The sequence below is a fragment of the Etheostoma cragini genome, chromosome 9 (assembly GCF_013103735.1).
Source record: "Etheostoma cragini isolate CJK2018 chromosome 9, CSU_Ecrag_1.0, whole genome shotgun sequence".
Taxonomy (NCBI): Eukaryota; Metazoa; Chordata; class Actinopteri; order Perciformes; family Percidae; genus Etheostoma; species Etheostoma cragini.
The window spans coordinates 3,052,298-3,075,327 of record NC_048415.1 but is presented as its reverse complement, the minus strand read 5'-3'; the positions used below and the strand labels follow the sequence as shown (position 1 = coordinate 3,075,327).

Genomic DNA, 23,030 nt, shown 5'->3' with positions numbered 1-23,030 from the left:
TGTGTGTGTGTGTAGATCCAGCATGTGCGTTGACCCTGTAGCGTGAAGACGTTTAGCAGAAAATAGGAAATGTTCCTAATGAACAAGATATGCTTTAAAGAACAATAGAGCAAATAGACATCAAATGAATGTGCCCTGACAAATGCAAAATCCTATTTTGAAATGTAATAATGAAAGCTTACTGACATGATGATAAATAGCATCAATCTAATAAATAATGGTATATCTAATATCAATAAACATTCCTGGTCATGTTTGCATCCTGCACACTGTTCCTGAATCTGTAAGTGAATTGAAACCTCAAAGCAAACAGACCACTCACGTCTGAAAACCCGCCCTTCCTCAGCCAGGAGACATTCCAGTCTGATTGGCTTAGCTTTTGGCCCAAAGCCCAAAGGGTGTCTGTATAAAACTCTCCATGTGCTGAAAACCAGAGTCAGAACGGAAAAGGGACTCTAAGACTTACATTGAGGTAACAGGAAGACTGAATTCACTCTCAAATACTGCGACTGAAGCCATTGGAAAATGTGTAAAGGATTAGCTGCCTTACCCCAAACCTGCCGAGAAAGGTGAGGCCTGCATCAACACTTTACCTGTGTCATGTCTTATCAGTGTGTTCCTCTAATGTGATTTGGATTGGAAAAAAAACTTGACTACATTTCAACTGTCTTGTGCATTTGTAAACTTTTAACTGTAATTTTTGTTTGTTTCCTAGACATTCTTTACTGAAAAAAGCAGCTTCAGATCTGTTTTAATGCTATAGCTTATGCAGATTAGAAAGTAAAAAAGATGTACTGTGTATCGTTGTCTATGAACTCAAACCCGAGGGGAGGAAAGAGAGAAACCTGAGTTGAAAAAGAAGTAAGACTAAAATACAACAAAACACCTGCACCATTTGATTAATAATGGTTTTGAAATGTGATGCAAATGTGTTACTGATTCAAATATAAAACAGTCAATATAATAATGTACATTACGCATAATCTAACTGTAGATAGCTTTATAACTGGACACGTTATGTTCCACTGAATATGAAAGCTTTCTGGCTACATCTCCAAAATTAAAAGGTCTAACTAGATAAAAAAAGTATTGTGATTCAAAAGAAAATGCTTTGAATAACAATATCATTTTGTTTAGTTTTTTAGCATCAACCCATACTTTTTCCTTCCTGCTGCCTCTTTCTTCAGTATAACATAAAACATTTTTGTAAAGACTCAGACTTTTTTTTCCAGTTTGATTAATCAGCTAACTGACATGCTTGTAAATGTCTCTAAAAGTGTCTTGTATCAATGCTATATACCAGAGTCCTTTCAGAGAGACGATGATAGATATGATGGAAGGTCAGGTAAATATCATGACTGGATTATTTGGGCTTCTGTGTCAAAGAAGGTAAAACAAAGGACTTTCTCACACAAGCCGCCTGCTTTCTGTCATCCAGGGCGAAGGAGATCAAGACTAAATTGGGCGTTTTACTGCAGAAGCCGGAAAATGGCATCGATCTCATTATCCCCTACCCCGAGAAGACTGAGAAGAAGCCGGAGAAGCAGCAGAAGTGAGTCTATACCCTGCCTTCCTGGGAGATTAATGTCTGTGGACTGGGGGGGGTTAACCAGATACTTGATGCTAAAGTGGCTGAGCAGAGCCCAGAGCAGGTACAAGATGTGGAGATCAAAGGAGCGTAAAGCTCTCCAGACACTGACTGGGCTCACGCGTCAGTGTTGGATGCTCCAAAGCTTTAGATACGTCCATTACACACTGTATCACCTTCAAACCACTGGGTTAGAAATAATTTACTTTTGAGAAGATTACCTACTTTGGTTTTAGTCATACAATGTACTCAGCAATCTTGTGACGGAACGTATGCAATTTTTTCCTGCTTTTTGTCTGAAAATATAATGGAAATTGTGTTGCCAAGCCTTTGATGTGAAAAAAATGATTATTTCTGCTTAAATCAGATTTTTCTTATTATCTCAAGGTATTGGCAATGGCATTTTTTTTATATAGCACTTACCTACTATATATATATACACACTGTACATAAGCATAAAGATTAAAGCAAAGTATGAACAGGAATCACATTAAAGTACAAGCAGCATAAGCAACACAAGAACAACAAGACAATCTACCAAAGAAGTGTGACCATGCAAATTCAGATCCTTTGAGTTTGATTTTGGGTGTGTATTCCCCAGATATCCGTGAGGCTTTAGCTGAGACTTTATTTTGTTAGTTCCCTGAAGAGTCATTATGGTTCAATTTTGAGACACTACACTCTTTTTTTATCTCTCTGCCACTTCAACTCATATTAATAATTTGCAACTGTCCCAAAACGTCATTTTCTCTCTTGATAATGACATTTCAAAAGCATTTGCTACCAACTAAGTACAGAGTTTTTGGGTTTGTTTAATGTATAACTACTGTGCATATGTTCCACGTTGTATCCCTCACACTGTAAAGATGAATTACAAGCTCGCCTTGCAAAGTGATCATTAAGCATTTGCTTGAGATCATAAAAAAAAAAAAAACTGTACAACAAATGATGGACGACAGTTCTGCTTTTTTATTAACACACCTGAGTGGGTGAACGCTGTCATTGGTCCTTTTAGCTAATTTTCTAACTTGGGAAAACATCTCAACCGCTTTGGAAACGTTCTCCTAAAGGAGAGAGAAAGGCCAGGCACTTTCAGAATATCAACTGCTCCAGTTTAAATTGTTTAAGTGTGCGCCGTGCTTGGCCGGGTACATACGCCAGACACACTCTTCTCTCAGTGAATGTTTTCCAGACTTAAATTTCGCAGCAGAATCTGAGATCAAAGGATACACCGTTGTTCCAAGAGACTGGATACTCGCATCAAATAGCTGGTTGTTTTTCACCCCGTATGGTACATAAAGTTTAATGATCTATTTGTTCATCATAAAGACTCACTTATGGATTATTATAACTTTCTGATATACTTTGAACCAGTTTTTCTGAAGCTCCCAGACTGAACTGAGGTATTTTGTGTGCAGGCCTACTCCGGAGGAGGCTGCTCAGTGGCGTGAGAGTCTGGAACGAGTCCTGAACAACAGCTGTAGGTTACCCTCTCTTTTACTCTCTATCTCTCTCACACAAACACACACACACACACACACACTTGTTTGTGTTAATCTTTAACCAAAAGTACAAGTTTTAATCCGGACATTTAGTGCTAACTTGGGGAGGAAACAACCTGTCGTAACCATGGGACTGTGTCCACATAATGTTGCCGCGTAAAGTGAACAGAATTGTTTTCCCCAAAACATAATCAATAAAAGTACAGGGAAACTGTTGGTTTTTAATTGTATCTCATTATCTCGGTATTTGTTTACATTGTGTGATTTGACTGATAAAAGTCCATAAAAGATTTTTTTTTTTTCTCATGCGTGTAAAATACTGTAACACTACTAAAAGGTTCAGAAATTAACAATTAATGTAATCTAAATAAATCAGTTTTTCAAACCTCAACATCCACAACAACAACAAAACATATCAACAACATCCATAAACTGAACTAAATCTGTTTTGTTTATAGCCGATATATAATTATCAGATACCACGGCTACGACTTATAATTCCTTTACACGATAGGTGTCACTCTGCGTCTGAGAAAAAAACATCAGACTAACTAGCTAGTGCCACAGAGGGAAGCCATTCATCTTCGGACACACACTGCAATGACACAAAATTGGCAAAGTATCCCTTTAGGTGTACGCAATTTTAGTATATTTTCAAAGCTTTACCTTGCCGTCATACAGCAGTTATCCATGCTCTTTTCAAAGCCACCAGAGTCCCTTGACAAATATTTTAACTTAGTAATTTTAACTTGTAGAACATGGGAGTTGCTGCACTACTGCTGCCTTGATCGGTTAGTTTGTTTTTGTTTGGCGTCAACCCAAACAACGTCCCTTAGCTGTGACATAATCACAACATACCACGGCTTGTCGCCAGATATTGCTCATTCGTATTTAGCTGTAACATATGCCTCAGCAGAGGTTCTTTAACAAAGAAAGTTGTTTTACAAATGTAACCTTATGTCCGTTCATCTCTAAAACAGGATTGCATTTCAAGGAACGCCTCACCCCAAACAGTTGCAGTTGCCATACCACATAGTTCAGCTCAACTTTCATTGCATTTCTCAGACTTTTAATCAATGCCCAGTACCGACAAAGATTAAAGGTCTTAGATGTTACAAAATAAAGTAATTTATGATCAAATTTCTCCCAAAGATAATTTTGCACCATGTAAAATGTTACATAATCTTATTTCCCATGGGGATAAAGTTGCATTATGATAGTTTAAACCGTAGGTGTGGACTGATAAAAGTGCATTACTCATGGGGAGAATAACAACCACTACTTTCTAGAAAGCAAGCACTGGCTTCACTGTTTACTTCACAAAGTGCACAAAAAGCCAGAGAGCCAGCAAGACGGATGATTAACTCTGATGGTTAACGATGTTGTACGTGTGAACTCTCCTGCTAAGACGTCACTTAAGTTTCCCGTGTATTAACACAGATCCACAGATGGTAGCTACTGACCGTCTGACACGTGTGAACGGAGAAACATTTCCTCTGCAGAGCTCAGTGGGCGGTAAAAGACCTTTCTAAGTGGCTCCTTCAGCACAGTCCAGGGCAGAGAGATGTACTGTATGTTCCTCCTGCATGAATGTGTGTATGCATCTGTGTGTGTATCCGTCCATGGAGGTTATGTGTGTTATGGTAACATCTCCAGGGAGAAGTCTAAATGATTCCACCAGAGTTGATTTATTGCACAGTTGCGGCAAACTGCTGCATCGTGATTATTTATGTACTGTACATGAGATTTTACATCAACATTATTCTTTATGGCTTTGCTCTCGTTAATTCCCATGGGATTCTCTGTGAGGTATTTGCTCTCAGGTGTGGAACTGTCCCCCCTCCTTCGCCTTGAAGTGAAAAATTGCATAACGCAATGTTTACAATGCAACTGGGATTAAATAATGTTTGACTACTCGCTGATAAATAGAAACATTGCCTTTGCAGAAAAATTAAAGATGTTTCTTAGGTGTTTCAGTTTATAATTACAGGAAAGTCTCGCAGTTTCATTACTGATGGTCAAACTACGAGGGTCGGTGAAGTTAATGAAATCTGAAATTAAAGTTAATCTCAAAAGAAAATGTAGCATAATGCTGCTGAGGTGGAAGTAAAATATTGTAGATTTATAAATGCACGACCATCAAAACCTACACATAAGGCTACTTTTTCTACTGGTTGTTGCATTGCAGCTCTGACACACAAACAGCCATTAATTGTCCCCAGCGCCTGTTTGTGAGTCTGTGTGTCTATGTCTGTGTGTGTGTGTGTGTGTCTGTGTCTTTTTGTGAGTCCTTGTACTAAAGGTCTCTGAAAAAAAGAGCTGCAGCATAATTGCAACTCCGTGCTATTTTGAACCAAACTAGCCGTTTAGATTGCAGATAAAAGCCTGAGGCCACAACAGAAAGCTTATCATCGGCAGCACATGCTCACTCAGACAATGGAACCTTTCGCAGGCATTATCTTGAACTACAATGCTCTTCGCTGAACTGAGGGGTTGTTTTATCAAGTCTTGTTTTGGATCCTTATCTTGGAATAACCACTGTGATTTTACATTTGCCCAAACACAAGTTTTTTTCTGTTTTTTTAACTTTTTTGAAAGGTACAGTAGGCCCAGTTGTTTGTTTTTGTAAAAGTATATTTAGGAAGATTTTTATTTTATTTTTTACCAAACATTTTTATTACTAGAATAGCTTGGGAAGTTTTAAAAAGGTTTCTGAATGTTTTCACTCCCTTTTATATTGTATAGAACATCCACTTGTTCCTGGTCACTATTTTAGGTCCATCCAGAAAGTATTTGGAAAACTAATGCTGAAATGGAGAATAAAAGTTGTCACATATGTGTTAAAAAACCCAAACCTACGTACAGTAGTTCATGCCACTATTTTATAACGTTAATTGTGCCTTGTGTCTTTCTTTCATTCCCCACTGCTTCTGCAAAACATGTACAAAAAGCTTATAGATATGGAATCTGTAACAGTGCTGGTCTGTTAAATTATTTTCTTTCCGTAATTTGTTTTTTGAAACATGACTGAACCATTACCATAAGAGTCACAATGCCTCAAGTGATATTTGGCATCTGGTACAACAGATGAAAGTGGCGTCCCTCCTGGAAAATAGATTTGCCTTGGAAAATGAAAGGTATATGTGCCTATATGATGTTGCCTAAGCACCATCTAACAGTGACTAACAGTGTCCAAGCACATATATAAAAGAAATGACACATCAGCTTGGCACTTACGTTTAATTTCTTTATATTCGTGTGCTGTATTTAAACATTTTGATAATTAATAATTGCTGTTGGCATGGATGAAATCTGTTAATTTTAGGAGAGTGAGAGACAGATGGTCTGAGGGTTAATGTGGTTGTTGGAGTGTCACTTTTCTTGTTACTCTCTGCCCCGGGGGGAGGTGTCATGAATGAAAACACATGTCTGTGGACTGAGTTGACAACTTAACCACTTAAGTATTGACTCATCTATGTTACTTGGGGATTTACTTCTGTATTTTAGAAATTTATACGACTATTGGGTAACTGTGGCAACACAGTTGGAGGGGAACTTGTGTAATAACTCATGTCATTAGATGCACCCCTTTTCGTATATAACCATGTTGCAACTTATCATTTGCAAGAGATGTGTTGCTTTAGTAAGCCCCTCATGACTTAAGTTGAAAAGGGTCTCAAATACATTTGCCAGTGTATTTAATATATAAAATCACTTGTTCTATATTCTAGCCTGTCAATACAGCTTTGTCTCTCTAACTCCCCATCTCCTTTTCTCCATCAGATGGTCTGGCAGCTTTCCGTAGCTTCCTGCAGTCTGAGTTCAGTGATGAGAATATTGAGTTCTGGGTGACCTGCGAGGACTTCAAGAAGACCAAGAACCCTGTTAAGATGGCCGCCAAGGCCAAGAAGATCTATGAAGAATTCATCCAGTCTGAGGGGCCCAGAGAGGTCAGGGATTCTTGGTTTTTACCCCTTTCAACACCAACTTGAATAGATAGAGTTCATTGAATAAATGACATGCTTCACATGATGGAAAAATTCAATTAAAAACTCACATTGTAATATAAGTCACTGAAAATTGATAGTTGGCAACAATCTCCTACTTAAAATGTACAAAGACAAATTCATACTGCTCATGCAAAGTTCTACATGCTTAATGCACATTCCTTCAGTATGATGGTAATGAATTCAATTTGTTGTCAACAGGGTATGATGATGATATAGGTTATGTTGTTCGACCCCTCTCTCCTAACGTTGAACTTGGCGCTCCTATCCATGCTCCGGACATTTTTACTATGGCCACCAATGCGTGAACAGTCTCAACGTGAAAGATGGTCCAAATTTTCCATAGCATTTTACTCCACTAACATTGTATTCAAGATTAAAAAAAAAAGAAGGGAAAATGAATTGTTGGAGACAAATCTTCCTGTATAACAACATAACATACATTTAAAGAAGTGAGAGTCTTTATCCAATCAGTTGAACCAATGTTTGGAGGAGAAATACAGACATGATTGGTTGTAAATTGATGAGTTATAGACAGGGAATGTACTCAGAATCTGTACCACAGTGAACAGCTACTTCACTGTATTTTAGAGGGGAATTGGTCCTCGTACTGGTCTACACTTATCTGATATTCTGGTTACCATGGGTACTGTCAATGTTTGTATTTGATTAAGCATGAACAGAACAACTGGCAAGTTCAAATCGACGGGGAATAATCAAATTGCATCCCCCCTAAAATCAATCTAATACACTAATCAATCTTATATTTCCAACTAAGTTGAAACAATTACTGCCTGGGGAGTTTTTGAGCCGGGAAGTAGTGACCATTGTCCCATCGCACATATCAGAGCTCCTACAACTACATCTACTGCTGCCCTACTGTCTCACCTTGATTGCTTTGATAATACAACTTAAGAAAAAAAATATATATCTGATTGGTCTGGCATTAAATAGGCATTTTGTTGAAGCTGGATATTTGAGAGGTAATACTCAGGACCCTTACATTTTACATTCAAGGATGACTGTGCACAGAAAGTGAGTCAGATCTGCAAGCTTTCATTTTAACCCATCTCTTCTGGTGTTGTACTTGCAACACTCCTATCTTGTAAAATACGGACGCTTGGTTGTTGTTAATTATGCTAAAAGTCTCCTTTAGCGTAATATAACGCGCTTGGTCGGGACCCCTTTGACCCTGTTAGGGCTTACCGTTATTTGACTTGCAGGAACGGGATGGTTGGGTTAAGGAAAAGGTCGTGGGTGAGCTCACTTTTCTGTGACACATGGAAATAACGGGACGGTTAAGGACACACATTGGACACGAACCCCAAACCCCACCCTGGGTGAAAGTCCTGTATTTGCTGCAGCCGTTACATAAGTAAGAAATAATATTTTATCTGCCCTTGATGAAAGGAGGCATTTTGCAGACCTTTCAAAAGCTTTTGATATGGTTGCCCCATGCTTTTCCATACATGTAGGTTGAACAACATTGGGCTAAATGATAAAGCATGTGATTGGTTTGAAAATGATTTCCATGGGAGAGCTCAGTGTGGAAACATCCTAAATCTGTTCTGGCCAATTTCTAAGGGGGTCCCACAAGGATCAGTTCTAGCACCTGTCCTTTTTTCTATTCATTTTAATAATATTGTTTCTTCTTTAATTGACCGCCGTGTCCATCGCTATGCAGATGACAAATTTATAACTTGCATTGCAGATTCAGTTCAGCTTGTTGATGATAACTTGTTTCTACACACTGCAAGGGAATCAAAATAGAGTGTATGTGTCCAAATACAAAGATCTTGGCATCTGGTTTGATGATACGTTTTCTTTTCTGTACTATATTGATAATCTTATCATTAACTTGAAACAGAAACTATGATTCCTTTACAGAAACTAATCCTGCATCCCTTTAACAAGTGGAAAAAGAATAGATGAAGCTGTTTTTTTCAGTGCTTGATTAAGATGATAGTTTTTATAGAAGTGCTGTTCCATCTAATCTCAAACGCCTAGACACAATTTATCACCCCGCTCTAAGATTTATCACTGGAGAGCGCTACAACACCTATCACTGTGCTCTTTATGCTAAAGCAGGTCTATCTTCGTTAGCAGAAAGATGTGAAAATCATTGTTGTTCCTTTTAAAGGCCATTAACAGTAAGCTCCCTCCATATATTTCTGATCTTTTAGAGTGAAACTCAGGGCCTTCTCAAACGAGATCTGGGTTCAGTCAGAACTAGCATTCTTCTTTAATGCACCAACCACCTGGAACATGCTACAACAACCATTTAAATTAAGTTATCTTCCAACGTATGAGCAGTTCGGAACACTGGTTTTAAATACTCATGATTTTGGATTTAATTTCTTATAGTCATTTAAATGTTAATTTAATCTGGATTCCTTTGCGATTGTATTTATTAGTGTATATATTCCATGTTGATTGGTTATAATTGTTAAGAATGATTTCTACAGTCTTTGCATTGAATATTTATGTATGTGCAACATTTTTAAATTGTGTTCTAAATCATATTGTGTATTTATTTTATGTTATCTTGGCCACATTGAAAATGAGGGCTTGCCCTCAATTATACTCCCGAGAACTAAATATAGGTTTATGATGATGATGATGAAAAGGCATCTTATGCCTCATCTGTCTGAGTCCTCTCTTGCAGACAAATAATTACATTTCTGCAAATACCTACATCATCAGTATTCATATTTGCCATCAGCACTTTGTCTTCATCCTCTGCATTTCTGACAGCGTATTCCGTTGTCCTCCCACCACAGGTGAACATTGATCACTTCACCAAGGATGTGACCCTGAGGAACCTGGTTGATCTCTCCCCCAATACCTTCGACCTGGCCCAGAAGAGGATCTTCGCCCTGATGGAGAAAGACTCCTTCGGTCGTTTCCTTCGGTCTGAGCAGTATCAGGAGCTCCTGGTCAACTAAGCCAGAGCACAGTCTGAGGAGCTGTGGTCGGGGAGGTTTCAAAGAGCAGTTAGTACACATTAAAATAATACGGAATACATTTTTGAAGTTAAATCTTTCAAATAAACTACCTTTGTCTCAGACAACTTGAGAAACAAAGACAAATATTATATAATATAAAATGATGTGATATATTTCCTTACTTGAATATAACTAAAATGAAAGACTGCCTTTTGAAATCACCCTATACCTCCCCAACCAACACACACACATACACAGGTTCTTGAACTTCTATAAAAGCAGGACATTACACTGACAACAGGTATTCCCTATCCTCTTTCAGACGTGAGGGTCTCCCACAACAGGTCCCAGAATTACCTCACATGTCAAACATTGGCCTCAAAAACCTGATTGGTTTTCACATAAATGAAGAAATAGAGGAACACACACACACACACATAAATAACTCAATCTCTCCAGTTAAATTAGTTCTTGAACTTTTGGATGCATACTTAAAAGGGTACTGGTGAAATTATCCTTTGAAAACATTGTCTGACTTACACATAAAAGGTGTTGTTGCAGCTTTGCCAGACCTGTCTAGACATATTTATATAGTTTTGTGTAAAGATTGACCACAATGACTGCCATGCATTCTGTAGCATACTCCAAGGATGACTTTCTAACAAAGAGCCTTAATGCAAGGCTGTTTGATGTCCTAAGTCAAAAAATCCACTGACAATTATATTAATAATTCATTTTATTTAACTTTACTCAACTGTGGTCATATAACATTAGGTAATGTAACACAGATGTAGATGGTTGATTGTGTTGAAGCAAACTTTACTAGGGGTCAAACTGGGAACTCTATCAGAATTAACCAAGCTCAAATTTAACACAAATGAAAGTTTTTTTTGCAGTTTTGCCAACATAAAACTTTACCCCAAAAAGAACATACATAAATGTTAAAATCTGTCTATTAATGGTAAAAATAGGTACCCAGTTGGACCCACCTTTTTTGACAGACCTAAACCTCACATTCAGTTAGACGTCAGTGACTTTTAAGTAGCCTACTTTGTGGTTTTCCCAAGGAATTATTAATAATAACAATAATAATAATAAGCCATGATGAGTGCCTGGACAATATGACCCATAACGTTTTCTGTTTGTGAAAGAAATCCATTGGGAAACTCTGAATAGAACAGTTAGACAGTTGACTGATTCACAAAAAAATTTCCAGCAATGACCAAATCATTTAATTTAAAGAACTTGTAACTAGTATCAATGCACAAGAATTGATTATCACATGTGTCTTTTTGTATTTTCTCTCATACAGACAGTATAATTTTCCCTTTTGGCTGTTATACATTCTGTGAGAGCCGTCCTTGAGAACAGTGCTGGCTAGTTGGCTCAGTGGTCAAGCTCCTTGGCTACCACTTAACTGCATGTTGCTAGGATGGGAAAATCAAGTTGGAGGGAATCTGAAAAAAGAAATGAACAGAGCAGAGGTTTTAACAGAGAAAGGTTTTTTCCTTGAGGTAATAATACCAATGTTGTGTGCACTGTATGCGTGACGAGTCACTAAAAAGGTCCAGACCTGGTCTTTATTACACCAGTGAAAAACATGGGAGACAAAACTTGCAGGTTTGCAGCACTAAATAATGCCAATACTGGTTATTGAGAATTATTTTGTTGTGTTTTTTCCAATCACAAGCCATGGAGCACAAATCAAAATGTAAAGTCACAAAGGAATTATAGGGAAATAGTGGCACTGCAATCAGACAAGTAAATACAAAATAGTCACAGTTTATAAATCAGACATTGTGTGTGCTTTTTACTTTTCTTATTTTCCACTTTAACCACAAGTTATTATTCACTACATGCTGTAAAACACTTACACACTTACACTAAGCAGAGACATAGACAGATGTGTATGGTGGATTTGGTGGTGTGCAATGTTTAAGTGTCCTAAATGTATACATTTAGTTGAATGTAGCAGTTATAAAGTGTGATTATATTTACTCTTTTATGCTTCTTTGTATTTAACAAAAGCATATTGTCTTAACTAGCACAGGAATATTGTTATCTAGATATTCAGCATTTTATAAGTCCTTATTGTTCCCTAAAATGCAAGTATTGTGCACTAATCAAAAACTAAAAGCAAAATTGATCAGGAGTTACATACATACTAACTTATTCATCGATTGGGTCAATGTATCTTACATTACTCATTGGAACAACCAACAAATCAAAAAAAAAAAGAAGAAAAAAAAAGAGATTTATTTCAATTCTAAACAGCATCAATACAAGTTTATTGTGGCACGGATTAGCCAGTCTGGTGTCACAACCTTAAGTCTCATACAAATCAACAATCATGGCAAAGATAACTCAATAAGGGCTTTAACAGTGCTGAGTATGAATTATTTGATGTAGCCTTGCATGTACGTTCTGTAGTCAACCACATAAAAATATATGCATACAATTCCTGAAGATGTATTTATTTTTGTGTGAATATCGACTATTTACAACATATTGTGTCTAAGTTATTCTTAAAAACAACAATGGAATTCATGATTCTTTGACTAAGGAGATGGCAAGGACTTTTCCAAGAATCGTTTTACTGTTATAAAAAAGGAAACTCCAAATTTTTAACTGCCACTTTGTTTTTCTTCATGTAATTCCTACTCATAATGTGTGTACAGTAGAAGCATCTCGTGACTGAGTCTTTAAGACTGCAATGACAAACTAACAATCAACAAACACATACCGATGAGGAGACCACAAAGTCCTCCAAATTTGGTATTTTAATTATGAAAAATGTTAAGGGTGCCCTTTAGAGTTTTCTTGTAAACCAACTAAAGTTCTGTTTACATTCAGTGTTACTCACCAAAACACACTGTGTATCCTTCAGGTCTAACAAACTTCACACAAGCATTTCTCTCCTCATAAAACATTTGCAAAGTTTTTTAAGTTTTTCAAATCCTGCATCATTCCCACCCATGGATACTTGCCACCCTTCTTCTTCTTCGCTGCTTTTTCTAATGCTTTGCAGCATATCTTGGCGTTTAACCGCCACCTCTTGATTAGTTGAACAGTGTTACACCATGCTGTTGGGGGATTTTTTAGGCCGATTTGTCGAATTAAAGAATCTTCAGGGAGAACGGGTGGTAAAATAATAAGATATTTATTCAAATGAAAGAGTGTTTTCTGAAGAAAATGACTGAATGTTACTTTTCTTAGACATAAGTTCAAACAGTAAATGAGAACAGTCTGAACTGTCTTAACAAAGAATGTCAGCCTCAGCTGTAACTAGAGTTCTGTGCTAATTAGCAAGTGCTAGCATGCTAACACGCTAAACTAAGATGATGAGCATGTTCAGCCTGTTAGCATTGACTTTACACAAGCGTATTAGCATGCCTCCCAGATCTAGCATGTCTGTGGATTTATAGTCAGTCTAATATGCAAAGAAAAAAAACAAATGGATAATTTTTTCTCCCAAATTAAACTGCCAATATGTAATACCCAATATTCCAGCTGCCCTTTTCAACCAGCAGGGTGTCACATGCTATCCCCCTCAGATACCACCCTATCTACTGTAGCCTGGACAAGGAGCCTAACCACATTTGCTATAGTGGAGTGACAATTGATATGATCCCACACTGGCTTCCCACCAATTTTGAAGGTACAACTTAATCTTTCAAATCTGGTGAAAATGTTACAACATTGGTAATATGAGTGGAAACAAACGGGTTTTCCAAAATATTTGGTGGGCCAGGGCTTAATGTGTAACCTAATTTTAATTAGGAAATAAAAATAAAACAAACAAGTCAAATTTCTTATAAATGTACACCTACTTGGCCAATAAAGCTCATTTGGACTTCTGGAATTATCTTTGTAACCATCAAACAAACCGGACTGTAAAAAAAAAAGAGAAAATCCCTCCAAGTCTCAAAGGAAACCACTTTAAGAAAACAGATTGTTTTGATCAATTGTTTTCTTACATTTGTAAAGAAGTCTAAGATTGATTTAAATATCAAAGCAGTATGTGAAGAGGTCAGCACAAAAAAATCTGAGATGAGTCAACAGAGCGGAAACTTATAAGGAACTGGCTGCCAACACAAACACCATCAGAGGCTTGCATGGACATATCCGTTACTACAGCATTTCCTAGAACTAGTAAGAAAAGGTCAGATGCCTTTTGGTCCCAAAAGGAGGTTAGTGACATTTCTGATTAAGTTTTGTTTTGTTGATCTCATTGCTTTTACATGTATAGTACACTGCCACATAACAAGCCAGATACAAAAGTATGTCTATTAATATTTTTAGAAACAGTTCAGTTTTTATATAAATGTTCTTACAACTAAGTACTAAAATAACAAATTGAGATTGAAAGAAGATACAAAGCCCAATAAATACTTCTGCTTAGAGTTTATGACTGACTACTAACCTCCTTTGTTTTACATTTCAACATGACCTAATTTCCTCCAAATGTGCCAGAGAGAGTTTTTTATGGAGTGATTCATAATTTCTGCTTTGCCAACAGTCGTGATTAGCCCTCTAAACAAAAACAGACATTTTCAAATCTCTATCAAAAACAATGATCAGACTTTAGATTTTTTTTAAACACATAACTGAATGTAAATTTAATATGATAATGCATTTTTGGGGTTCAGTTTCAACCTATGGGAGAAAGTTAGACATTTTGTCATTTACACTTAGGGAAAAGAGACTGGTATTCCCCAGAGTCTAAAATGATCTATGTTGATGGATTCAGACCATAAAACTATACCGTGCTGTTTGTGTTTACTCAAGCGTCATTACCGGCAGATGCGTGGGTGAGCAGGATCGTTGAGCACACGGCAAGCTGATTGCTCACTTAGTTCCTCATGAGAGATGGCAACGCTCCACAAGTCTTTGATTGTGGCAAAGACTTCTCATGGCCTCAGAACTTTTTATACACTTTCGAGAAAGGGATATGATTTGTTTGTATGTGTGAGAAAATAAAAACACATTCTATCATTTCCCCGGTGATATCTGCGGCTGGCAGCAGGATCCATCGCTGACAAAACTATACCCATGGGCATTCTGTCCACAGTCCGCCCCCAAGTCGTTCGAGGTCTGGGTTTGACGTTTGAGCTGTGAACAGAACTGACAATTCATGAACTGTTTACTTCAGAGTGAAGGAAACATCACTGCCAAATCTTTCCACGTCAGAATCATTCTGCCCTCAAGTGATGTTTAACTGAGTAGACATTATGATCGCTATCCTGGTCTAACTTGTGGGAACCTTATTGCTAAGAAGATGCCAACAAAAGTGGACTGACTTGTTCCCCCTTTTCAAAAAAAAAGAAAAAAAGAATTGTGTGTGTGTGTGTGTGTGTGTGTGTACCTGACATTAGCAATTATTTGAAACCACCAAAAAGCCTCCAGAACTTGATGAAGTGGGTAGAGCTTGGGATGAGGTACAGTAAGCGTAACTGCAGCTTCAGAGTCCTCTGAGAACCCCTCTACAATGCCGAAAGCCGAGGAAGGTAGGTAGGTAGTCCAACACACATTGACGCATTGACCATTTCTTACTATTCCTGTAACCCCTGGACTGGCCAACACGTAAAATCTACAAAGCATCTTAAAGCACTTTGTCAGTCATTGAAGATTGATGAGTACTAAAGTAATGAAAACAAATACAGATGTGCATTTCATCTTGAAAGCAGACAGTTATTGCAGCTTCATTATCAAATGTGGGGTCAGCAAGCTGAGAGGTCGCAAGTGAGGTAGCCTATCTCTACCGTGTTCTTCTCCGGGACTTCTCTCGGTTGCCGACAGAAATTCAGCAGGATGTCACTCATTTAGGCCGGATATCCGTTGTTTTGGGCTATCTTTGAGTCAGCATTTTAAACTCTGGTCCATTTCTGAGGAGCATGGTTAACTGCTCCTCAGATCTCTGCAGGGTAAATCCAGACAGCTAGCTAGACTATCTGTCTAATCTGAGTTTTCTGTTGCACAAACTAAACAACTTTTGAACGTACACATGTTCCACCAAAAAACAAGTTCCTTCCTGAGGTTGCTCCGTGTGCAGTATGGCGCCGTCCAAGACGATTGTGATTGATTTTAGGAAATATCAATAAACCGGAGCATGTTTTTCTCCCATCCTGGAATGCTGTGTGGACTAGCCAGACCTACCACCTCTGCAGAGCTGTGGAGGTCTGGCAGTGCGGGACTACAGGTGAGGAGACTGAAACTCAGGCAGCAGAAAAGAGGAGGGACACCAGAAGATCCTACAAAGTCAACCATTTGAGTTTTCCACTGCAGCCAGATGGACGATTAACTCTCTGCACAGGTGCTTCCACTAAATGGACTCCCAGGCACGGGCACCGTACATCTCAATAAATAATGGCCTTCGCCACACGGTCCCCACACACATGCTGCATCCATTAGAGCTCCCTTCAGTGGCCATATTAAACTGTATGTGCAAAGAATAAAGTAAAAAAGACTTTTATTGTTGTGGTATAATTTCCGCTTGGTTACGTAACAAATTCATAAGACCAATTGTTGGGTCTCATTTTGCCTCACAAATGACAGTGAGTTCAGTCTGGCGTTGATCTATATATGCCATTGTTCTTTATTTAATCGATAAATGCTCATGTTACAGAATGAAGGAACCATCATATAAATTTAACAAACAAATATTATTTTGGTTGACTAAACAAACGCTGGAACCAAAATGGAACTTTTCATTATGCAGTAATTGTTTTGTGCACTTACAGGGAAACACCAGATAAAACTCTACATAAAAAAAAGTGTTTAAAGCATCCATATGTATCCATGGTGACAGAATGGAGAGCGCATCCTCTGTACCCGTTTATCACTGGACTGCCCTTCTAATAGAGTGCACTTGAGAAGACGTGATTCTGACAAAAGGGCCATATTTTAACGATCTAAGTGCACGGCGTGAAGCATATTGGAACAGTGCGTTTAGGACGGTTATATCAGCAATAAAATGCATGGGCACCCAGGCCAACCTCACCTGGCACCTCAACCACAACTACACCTGGCTGACCAATGGTTTAGTCTTCCTCCTATGATAGTGATGGATATTATGATCCTGATTTATTTCTACCGCCTGCTCCATGCAGACTTCGTACCCCGGAGTAATAAATCTGTGGGATACAACGGGACATATAAATCCAAAAAAGTTTCCATTTTGCATTTTATGCATTGACATTAGACCAGGTTTTTGTTGGTCAATGGCAAGATCACTTCCTGCTGCCTCAAGATAGCAATAAGCCAAGAATTCATGTGAAGACATGTAAGACCAGCACACCCATCGACGCAAAGATAGGCGTAAGTGCATTTGCTATTTGAACGACGGGGGTGCTGAACAGTCTTAAAATAGGAAAGACGCTTGCGTCGAGTTTTGCAACGGATACTGGGCCACGCTGCACCGTGTGCAAGACAGGGTCTTTAGTGTGTGTCTAGTGGGGCGAAACCAATGTGCTTTCACTGCACACCAGCCACCCTCTCTGACCTTCACACCTGCTCCTTATCAGGTAATCATCCTGCTGGCCCGCTGGCTGCCTGTTCAGCTGCACCTCATTTTCTAATCAAGCTTCCTGTATGAATAACACTCGGCAGACTCATGTTAGAAATAGGTTTGTTACCGTGCCTGTCCCCTTAAAATGGGGTGTACAGTGTTTGTAGTTTTTTGTATTTTGGAGAAAATGCAGGTCAACATTTGACCAAAAAGCACTTGTAAAGGTAACACCCCTCCCTTGCTCTTTGCTGTGATTAACAAAACGTTAACACAATATGCAGATGACTAAACCAGCAAAGTAATTAAAGCCAGCGGAGGCGTAGACCCAATGAGAATGTGGTAACATTACATATTATTGGTGGGAAAGGTAAAATTGTCATTAGTCAAAGTGAGGGTTTATGCTTATTTGGCATTTATTTTGTTTTTGTTGTCCTCACTTCATCTCAAATACAGGGAGCACAAACAATGATGATAATTGTCCATTTTAAGGACGGCAATTTATTTTCCTCCGTATTCAACATACTGGATGATTTGAAGAATTGTGGCAACTTTTACAAGGCTGAAAACCTAAGCCATACCTTGCAATGAATTTTTGCCAAGGAAAAAACTTTGTATGAAGAAACAATTGTTTTTCTGTTCTGAATGTGTTTTTTGGTAATATAACAGTTACATAGAGATCAGTTGAAGTAGCTCGGTGAAAGATGTTTGAATTGTTAAAAAAATAACAGATTAAGTTTCTTGTGTTGAAGTGTCAACATCAATATTACATTTTTATTTTCATGGCATCTTTTAATCAAGTTGTTACGTTGGTGCCATGATGTTTAGTTTTTTATCCTAAATGGTTATTTAAAACCCAAATTGAAATGCTTATAATATTTGCAACATCATCATGGACTATATACAGTACATACACATGTTCGAGTAGTGGCCCTTATCTTGAAAAAGACAATATTCCAACTAAGCTGTTTACATGGCTAATGAAAGTAAATATTTCACTAATATTTCCGTTTACAAGTAGCAATGCAAAGTAAGATTTTTCCCAAGTGTTCCAGTGGTGGCGGACTTGTTGAAACAAGTGAACACAGAGTCACTCATTCATTCCTTCAACCAGCTTCTTTAAAAAGGTTGGCGTAGCAATGTATGCACATATCCAAAAACCTGTTGATATCCAAGTCTTTGAAAATGTTTACAATTAGCTGTACAACAACTACTGCAACGCACAGAGCTGACTGACACTCCCCAATGTAAGTCGAGTGCAGATTTGAGTCACACTGGCGTCACTTTGTGACGAGTGAAGATGTGAGTTGCGCTTGCGTTTCTTTGCAACAATTAGCCTGCAAGATGCTAATGGGAGACTTCTGTAATTTCAGTACAGTAAAAATGGAACAACTAAATCAAGTTTGTTCACTGCTGGCTACAAGTTAGCAATCAAACACCACAAAGGCTGTCAGTTGAATGGCTTTTGAGCAATCAAACTATCACAGATAGCTAAAGTGTTTCTGAAAGGATTTCCATCTTCTGTTATTGTTTTTAATGAGAACAGTTTATTTCATGGATTTCACAAATTTCAGTTTGACTTGTTGTGCTGTGAACCGTTTAAATCTGAGCATGCGTGACTCAAATCTGCACTCAACTCACATCGGGAAGTTGCACTGACCATGAGCCGTAAACAAGCAAGAGTCCACAAACTGGGGTTTTGAGACTCATATTCCGAAAGCACAATATACGTGTCCAATGATTGCCTCTAAAACCCGAATAATACCTTAATATCCTATGTCTTATTCGGAAATGCAATATTCGGGAAAAGGCCTTATACAGAAAAACTAACCGTAAGCCAACTTTTAGAAAATTGTCATATTTGGAATAATAGTGCAATATTGGTACGCATGTAAACCTACTCAGTGCCAACTGAATTTCAGCTGATTAGGTACCAAAGAACCTTATCACTTGAAATAGCTAAGGATTGATAAACTAAAACCACACACACACCTGTTGCTTAATGCTTTTTGTAAATATTATAAATGAAGACAATCACGTGAACATGAACAAATGTAACAAACCTGGTATTTAAGCCTTGAACACATGAATACAATAAGAAAACAGAAACCACAATGAGACAATCCCTTAAGCCCTGCAGTGTTTATTGTCAAAACTTCTCAAGACAATAAACCAGAGATCTGGACATGCAGCCACATGGACTTACTTATATGTACTGAGTGCACAGTAGAGTGGTAGAGAGAGTGTCTTTGTGTGTGCATGTGTCAGTGTGTACGTGCTCCCATGCATGCAAGATCACATTAGAGCACCAGATCCTGCTGTCAGCTTTTAATTAGCCGGCCTCACAGCTGCTTGGCATTGGGAAGGCAGCAGAGAACATCCAGCGATAAGCAGGTTAGCGCTGAATGATGCAACAATCAGGCCTGAGAGCCTGAGCCTGCACAGACTACAGCTGCAGGCGAAGAAAAGCACACAAACACAAGTCTTTAATAACATAAGCCCTACATGAAATGCTGCAGGGGCGTTTTCCTTTTTAGATGTGAAATGTAATTTCCTGTGTGGTCAATCACTCTGTACATAAAGGTGCTGGGTAATTGAAACTTAAACTACATCATTACTTCTTTCCTGTGTTTCGGATGACTTCCTCTTTCACAAACCCCTCTCTTGACGGTCTGGTTTTAACACCAATTTTGGTCACACTTATGTATGGCGTCATAGCTTCCATATACTCTGTTTGTCCCAACATCTGTCCCTTTTTTAACTTTGGCTTACTTAAATACAGATTCAACTCTACATCCCTCGCTCATTTAGATTAATTGAAACTTCAACTAAAAATGTTTGTCAGATGTGATGAATACGTTGTTGTCAATAACAGTAGAGCCAAAAATAGAAATGATTGAATTACTTACTAAGCAATTTAAATCTAAATAAAAAGCATGTGAGCCCTTTTCCACGATCTGTGTCTGAAAATGGCTAAAACATTGGCTAAAAATATGATCATTCATTTTCTTTCATTGTCATTCAACTACTGAAGTTTAATTTCAAAACAAGTTGACTCAGTTGCCCGCTGTAAACAATTTGAACCCTTATATTAACAGGAATAATCCCATTGAGATTAAGAATCTCTCTTACAAGAGAGTTATTACCAATACAGCACCACAACAGTTCCATATTTCCATGTACAGCTTGTTTGATAATCATTCTTTTCATGCGCAGGAAAATGACAGGCTGTGTGCTGTCTGAATGCATGAGAAGCAGACGGGCTTCACTGCACACAGAAGTAATTTAACTCAAGTAAAGGAAGGCAGTTATACAGAGAAAACATTTTAAATATTCTCTGTAGTGTCACTGAGATTCACAACTTTCCTCTGAAAGTTGTCCATTGCTGCACTTCCTGTAACATTCTTTAGTGACTCAAAGTTAGAGCTATGCATCAGCTGTGGTTCCACTTTATTTAAAGATACTTGTTTTGGTATTTTCCACCTTTATTTTTGACAGGACAGCTGACTATATGAAAGGGGAGAGAAAGGGGGAACACACAGCAAACGGCCGCAAGTCGGAGTCAAATCCGGGCCCACTGCCTCAAGGAGTAAACCTCTACATAAGGACGGCCGCTCTACCAAATGAGCTATCTGGCCGCCCTATGGTTTCACTTTAGAGGTGCAAATTCCATACAAAGTTACATTAGTGTGTTCTTATAGTGCAAGTCTGTCCTCACCAGGAAAGGGCCCTGACAATCTTTTGTTCAATATTCTTAAATGGAAAAATTGTTTTTACACATCTGAACAAACAACCACTTCCCAATAATGACATGTCCTCTCAACCCGTTGGCACTCCCAATTGGTAAAACACTGACGTTTGGCCAGTGGCTCTCAGCGTCGGATACTGACACAAAAATCGCCCGGGCCTAGCAGCAGCTCAACGCCGGTGCTATAAGGTGATGTAGTATTAGAGCGAGTAACAGTAATAAGTAGTATGAAAGATTTAAAATCAGCTCTAAGGGATTGGTTAGATGGTGGCTGGGTCTAACAACACAGGACTTTCACCCAGGAGACTGGGTTTTGTGTCCTGTTCTAGTCACTTAAACATACATTTTATAACCCTACTCCCGATCTTTCCTAACTGACCTAGAGCGTCAAAAAGGGACACCAAAAGTCCTGACCATCATAGGGCTAGACACTAAGAGAGATGTTGTATTTAGCATCAGTAACCAACGCCAAAGGCACCCAACCAAGAGTTGCTTTTTGACATGCTGGAAGTGAAAATGTGTTGTTCTTAATACTATTTCTATGGCCTTTTACATTCAGTTCAAAAAAAAAAGTACTGTTTCAACCTCGTTGGGTGCACAGAGCATCTGATTTCAACAGTGAAGGCTAGTTTTCCTATCCTGGCTCTAATCAACATAAAGTCAACCTTGATTTGTTTTTTACCTAAAAACTGCACAATTATATTTTTTTATGTCAACAATTCATGAAATGACTACACGTAATGTGAGTGGAGTCCTTCGTTGCCACAAGAATGATCACCCAACTCGGGAGTTCCCCTCATTTAGCATCTTTAAGCTCAATGTTTTGGTTTTACAGAGCATGGTTGCTGTTTTGGTTCAGCCACAGTTCAGTCAGCTTATCAGCCGGCAGGCTGTTGTTTTCAGAAAAAAAACTTGGATAAACCAACTGTATGCCACCTGGCCTACAGCTGGCAGCGTTAGGAACTAGTTTAAGTAAGTGGAGCATTTTATTTGGCTGTTTAAGAGACAGATATATCCCCTGTTGTGTTGCTGGGAGATCAAAACATGACTAAAAGGGAGTGGATATTAGACTTAAAGGTTGCTCCATTTGTAGCTTCAGTCCAAAATGTGAAAGCTTTTGCATACATTTTAGCTGCTGGCCCCCTCACACCATCCTCCTTGCTACTCCTACACTGACCATTTATTTTAGATGACAGATAAGAATTCACACAAGCACCTCAGGCCCCAGTGGATTCATCACTTTCTTATATAGTCCTGTTTTAGACACAGAATCCAAGCACACTGGGGCGGAAATACAGCCGTATTCCAGACAGAAATGAAAATGTGTGCCTGTGAAGACATGAGCATGTATTTACTGTATGCATGCCTTTTTATGTATGTGTGACTCTTTCTCAGTTTTGCTAAAAATGTCAAATACTGTCACTGCAATCTTCTTCACAAGGGATACATTCATCAGTAAACTCATGCTTGGATAAACTCTTGGTGTACTAATCCACCTGAAGTGAGAGAGTTGGTTGATCATTGACCAAAGCACTTTTACAAACTGTGCCACTAAATAAGCACCCAGTCACTTTTTATTCTGTTTGTGCATCTTACTAAGGCACAGCAGGCAGACAGGATTAACTGATGGTAAATATTTACGCATGTCTGCCTTCTCTCTGTCTGTGAAAGTTAGATTTGCAGAAGATTATATACAAGCAATGTTATTTACTGTACAGTGCGTCGTGGTCCCAAAT

At 38.4% G+C, this 23,030-nt stretch overlaps 1 protein-coding gene across 1 annotated transcript; it reads left to right on the top strand.

The window, feature by feature from the left end:
- Positions 1-413: 413 nt before the first annotated feature.
- rgs5a (regulator of G protein signaling 5a) lies at positions 414-12,660 on the top strand. Its single transcript, XM_034881451.1, has 5 exons — positions 414-569; positions 1,439-1,552; positions 3,007-3,068; positions 6,874-7,040; positions 9,878-12,660. Exons 1-5 carry the CDS (start codon positions 526-528, stop codon positions 10,040-10,042), a joined length of 552 nt encoding a protein of 183 aa, XP_034737342.1. The 5' UTR covers positions 414-525; the 3' UTR covers positions 10,043-12,660.
- Positions 12,661-23,030: the final 10,370 nt, after the last annotated feature.

Coding starts and splice junctions, on each gene's coding strand:
- rgs5a (XM_034881451.1), top strand. CDS start 526: ATGTGTAAAGGATTAGCTGCCTTACCCCAAACCTGCCGAGAAAG. Junction 1,553..3,006: donor AAGCCGGAGAAGCAGCAGAA/GTGAGTCTATAC, acceptor TTTTGTGTGCAG/GCCTACTCCGGAGGAGGCTG. Junction 7,041..9,877: donor AGTCTGAGGGGCCCAGAGAG/GTCAGGGATTCT, acceptor CTCCCACCACAG/GTGAACATTGATCACTTCAC.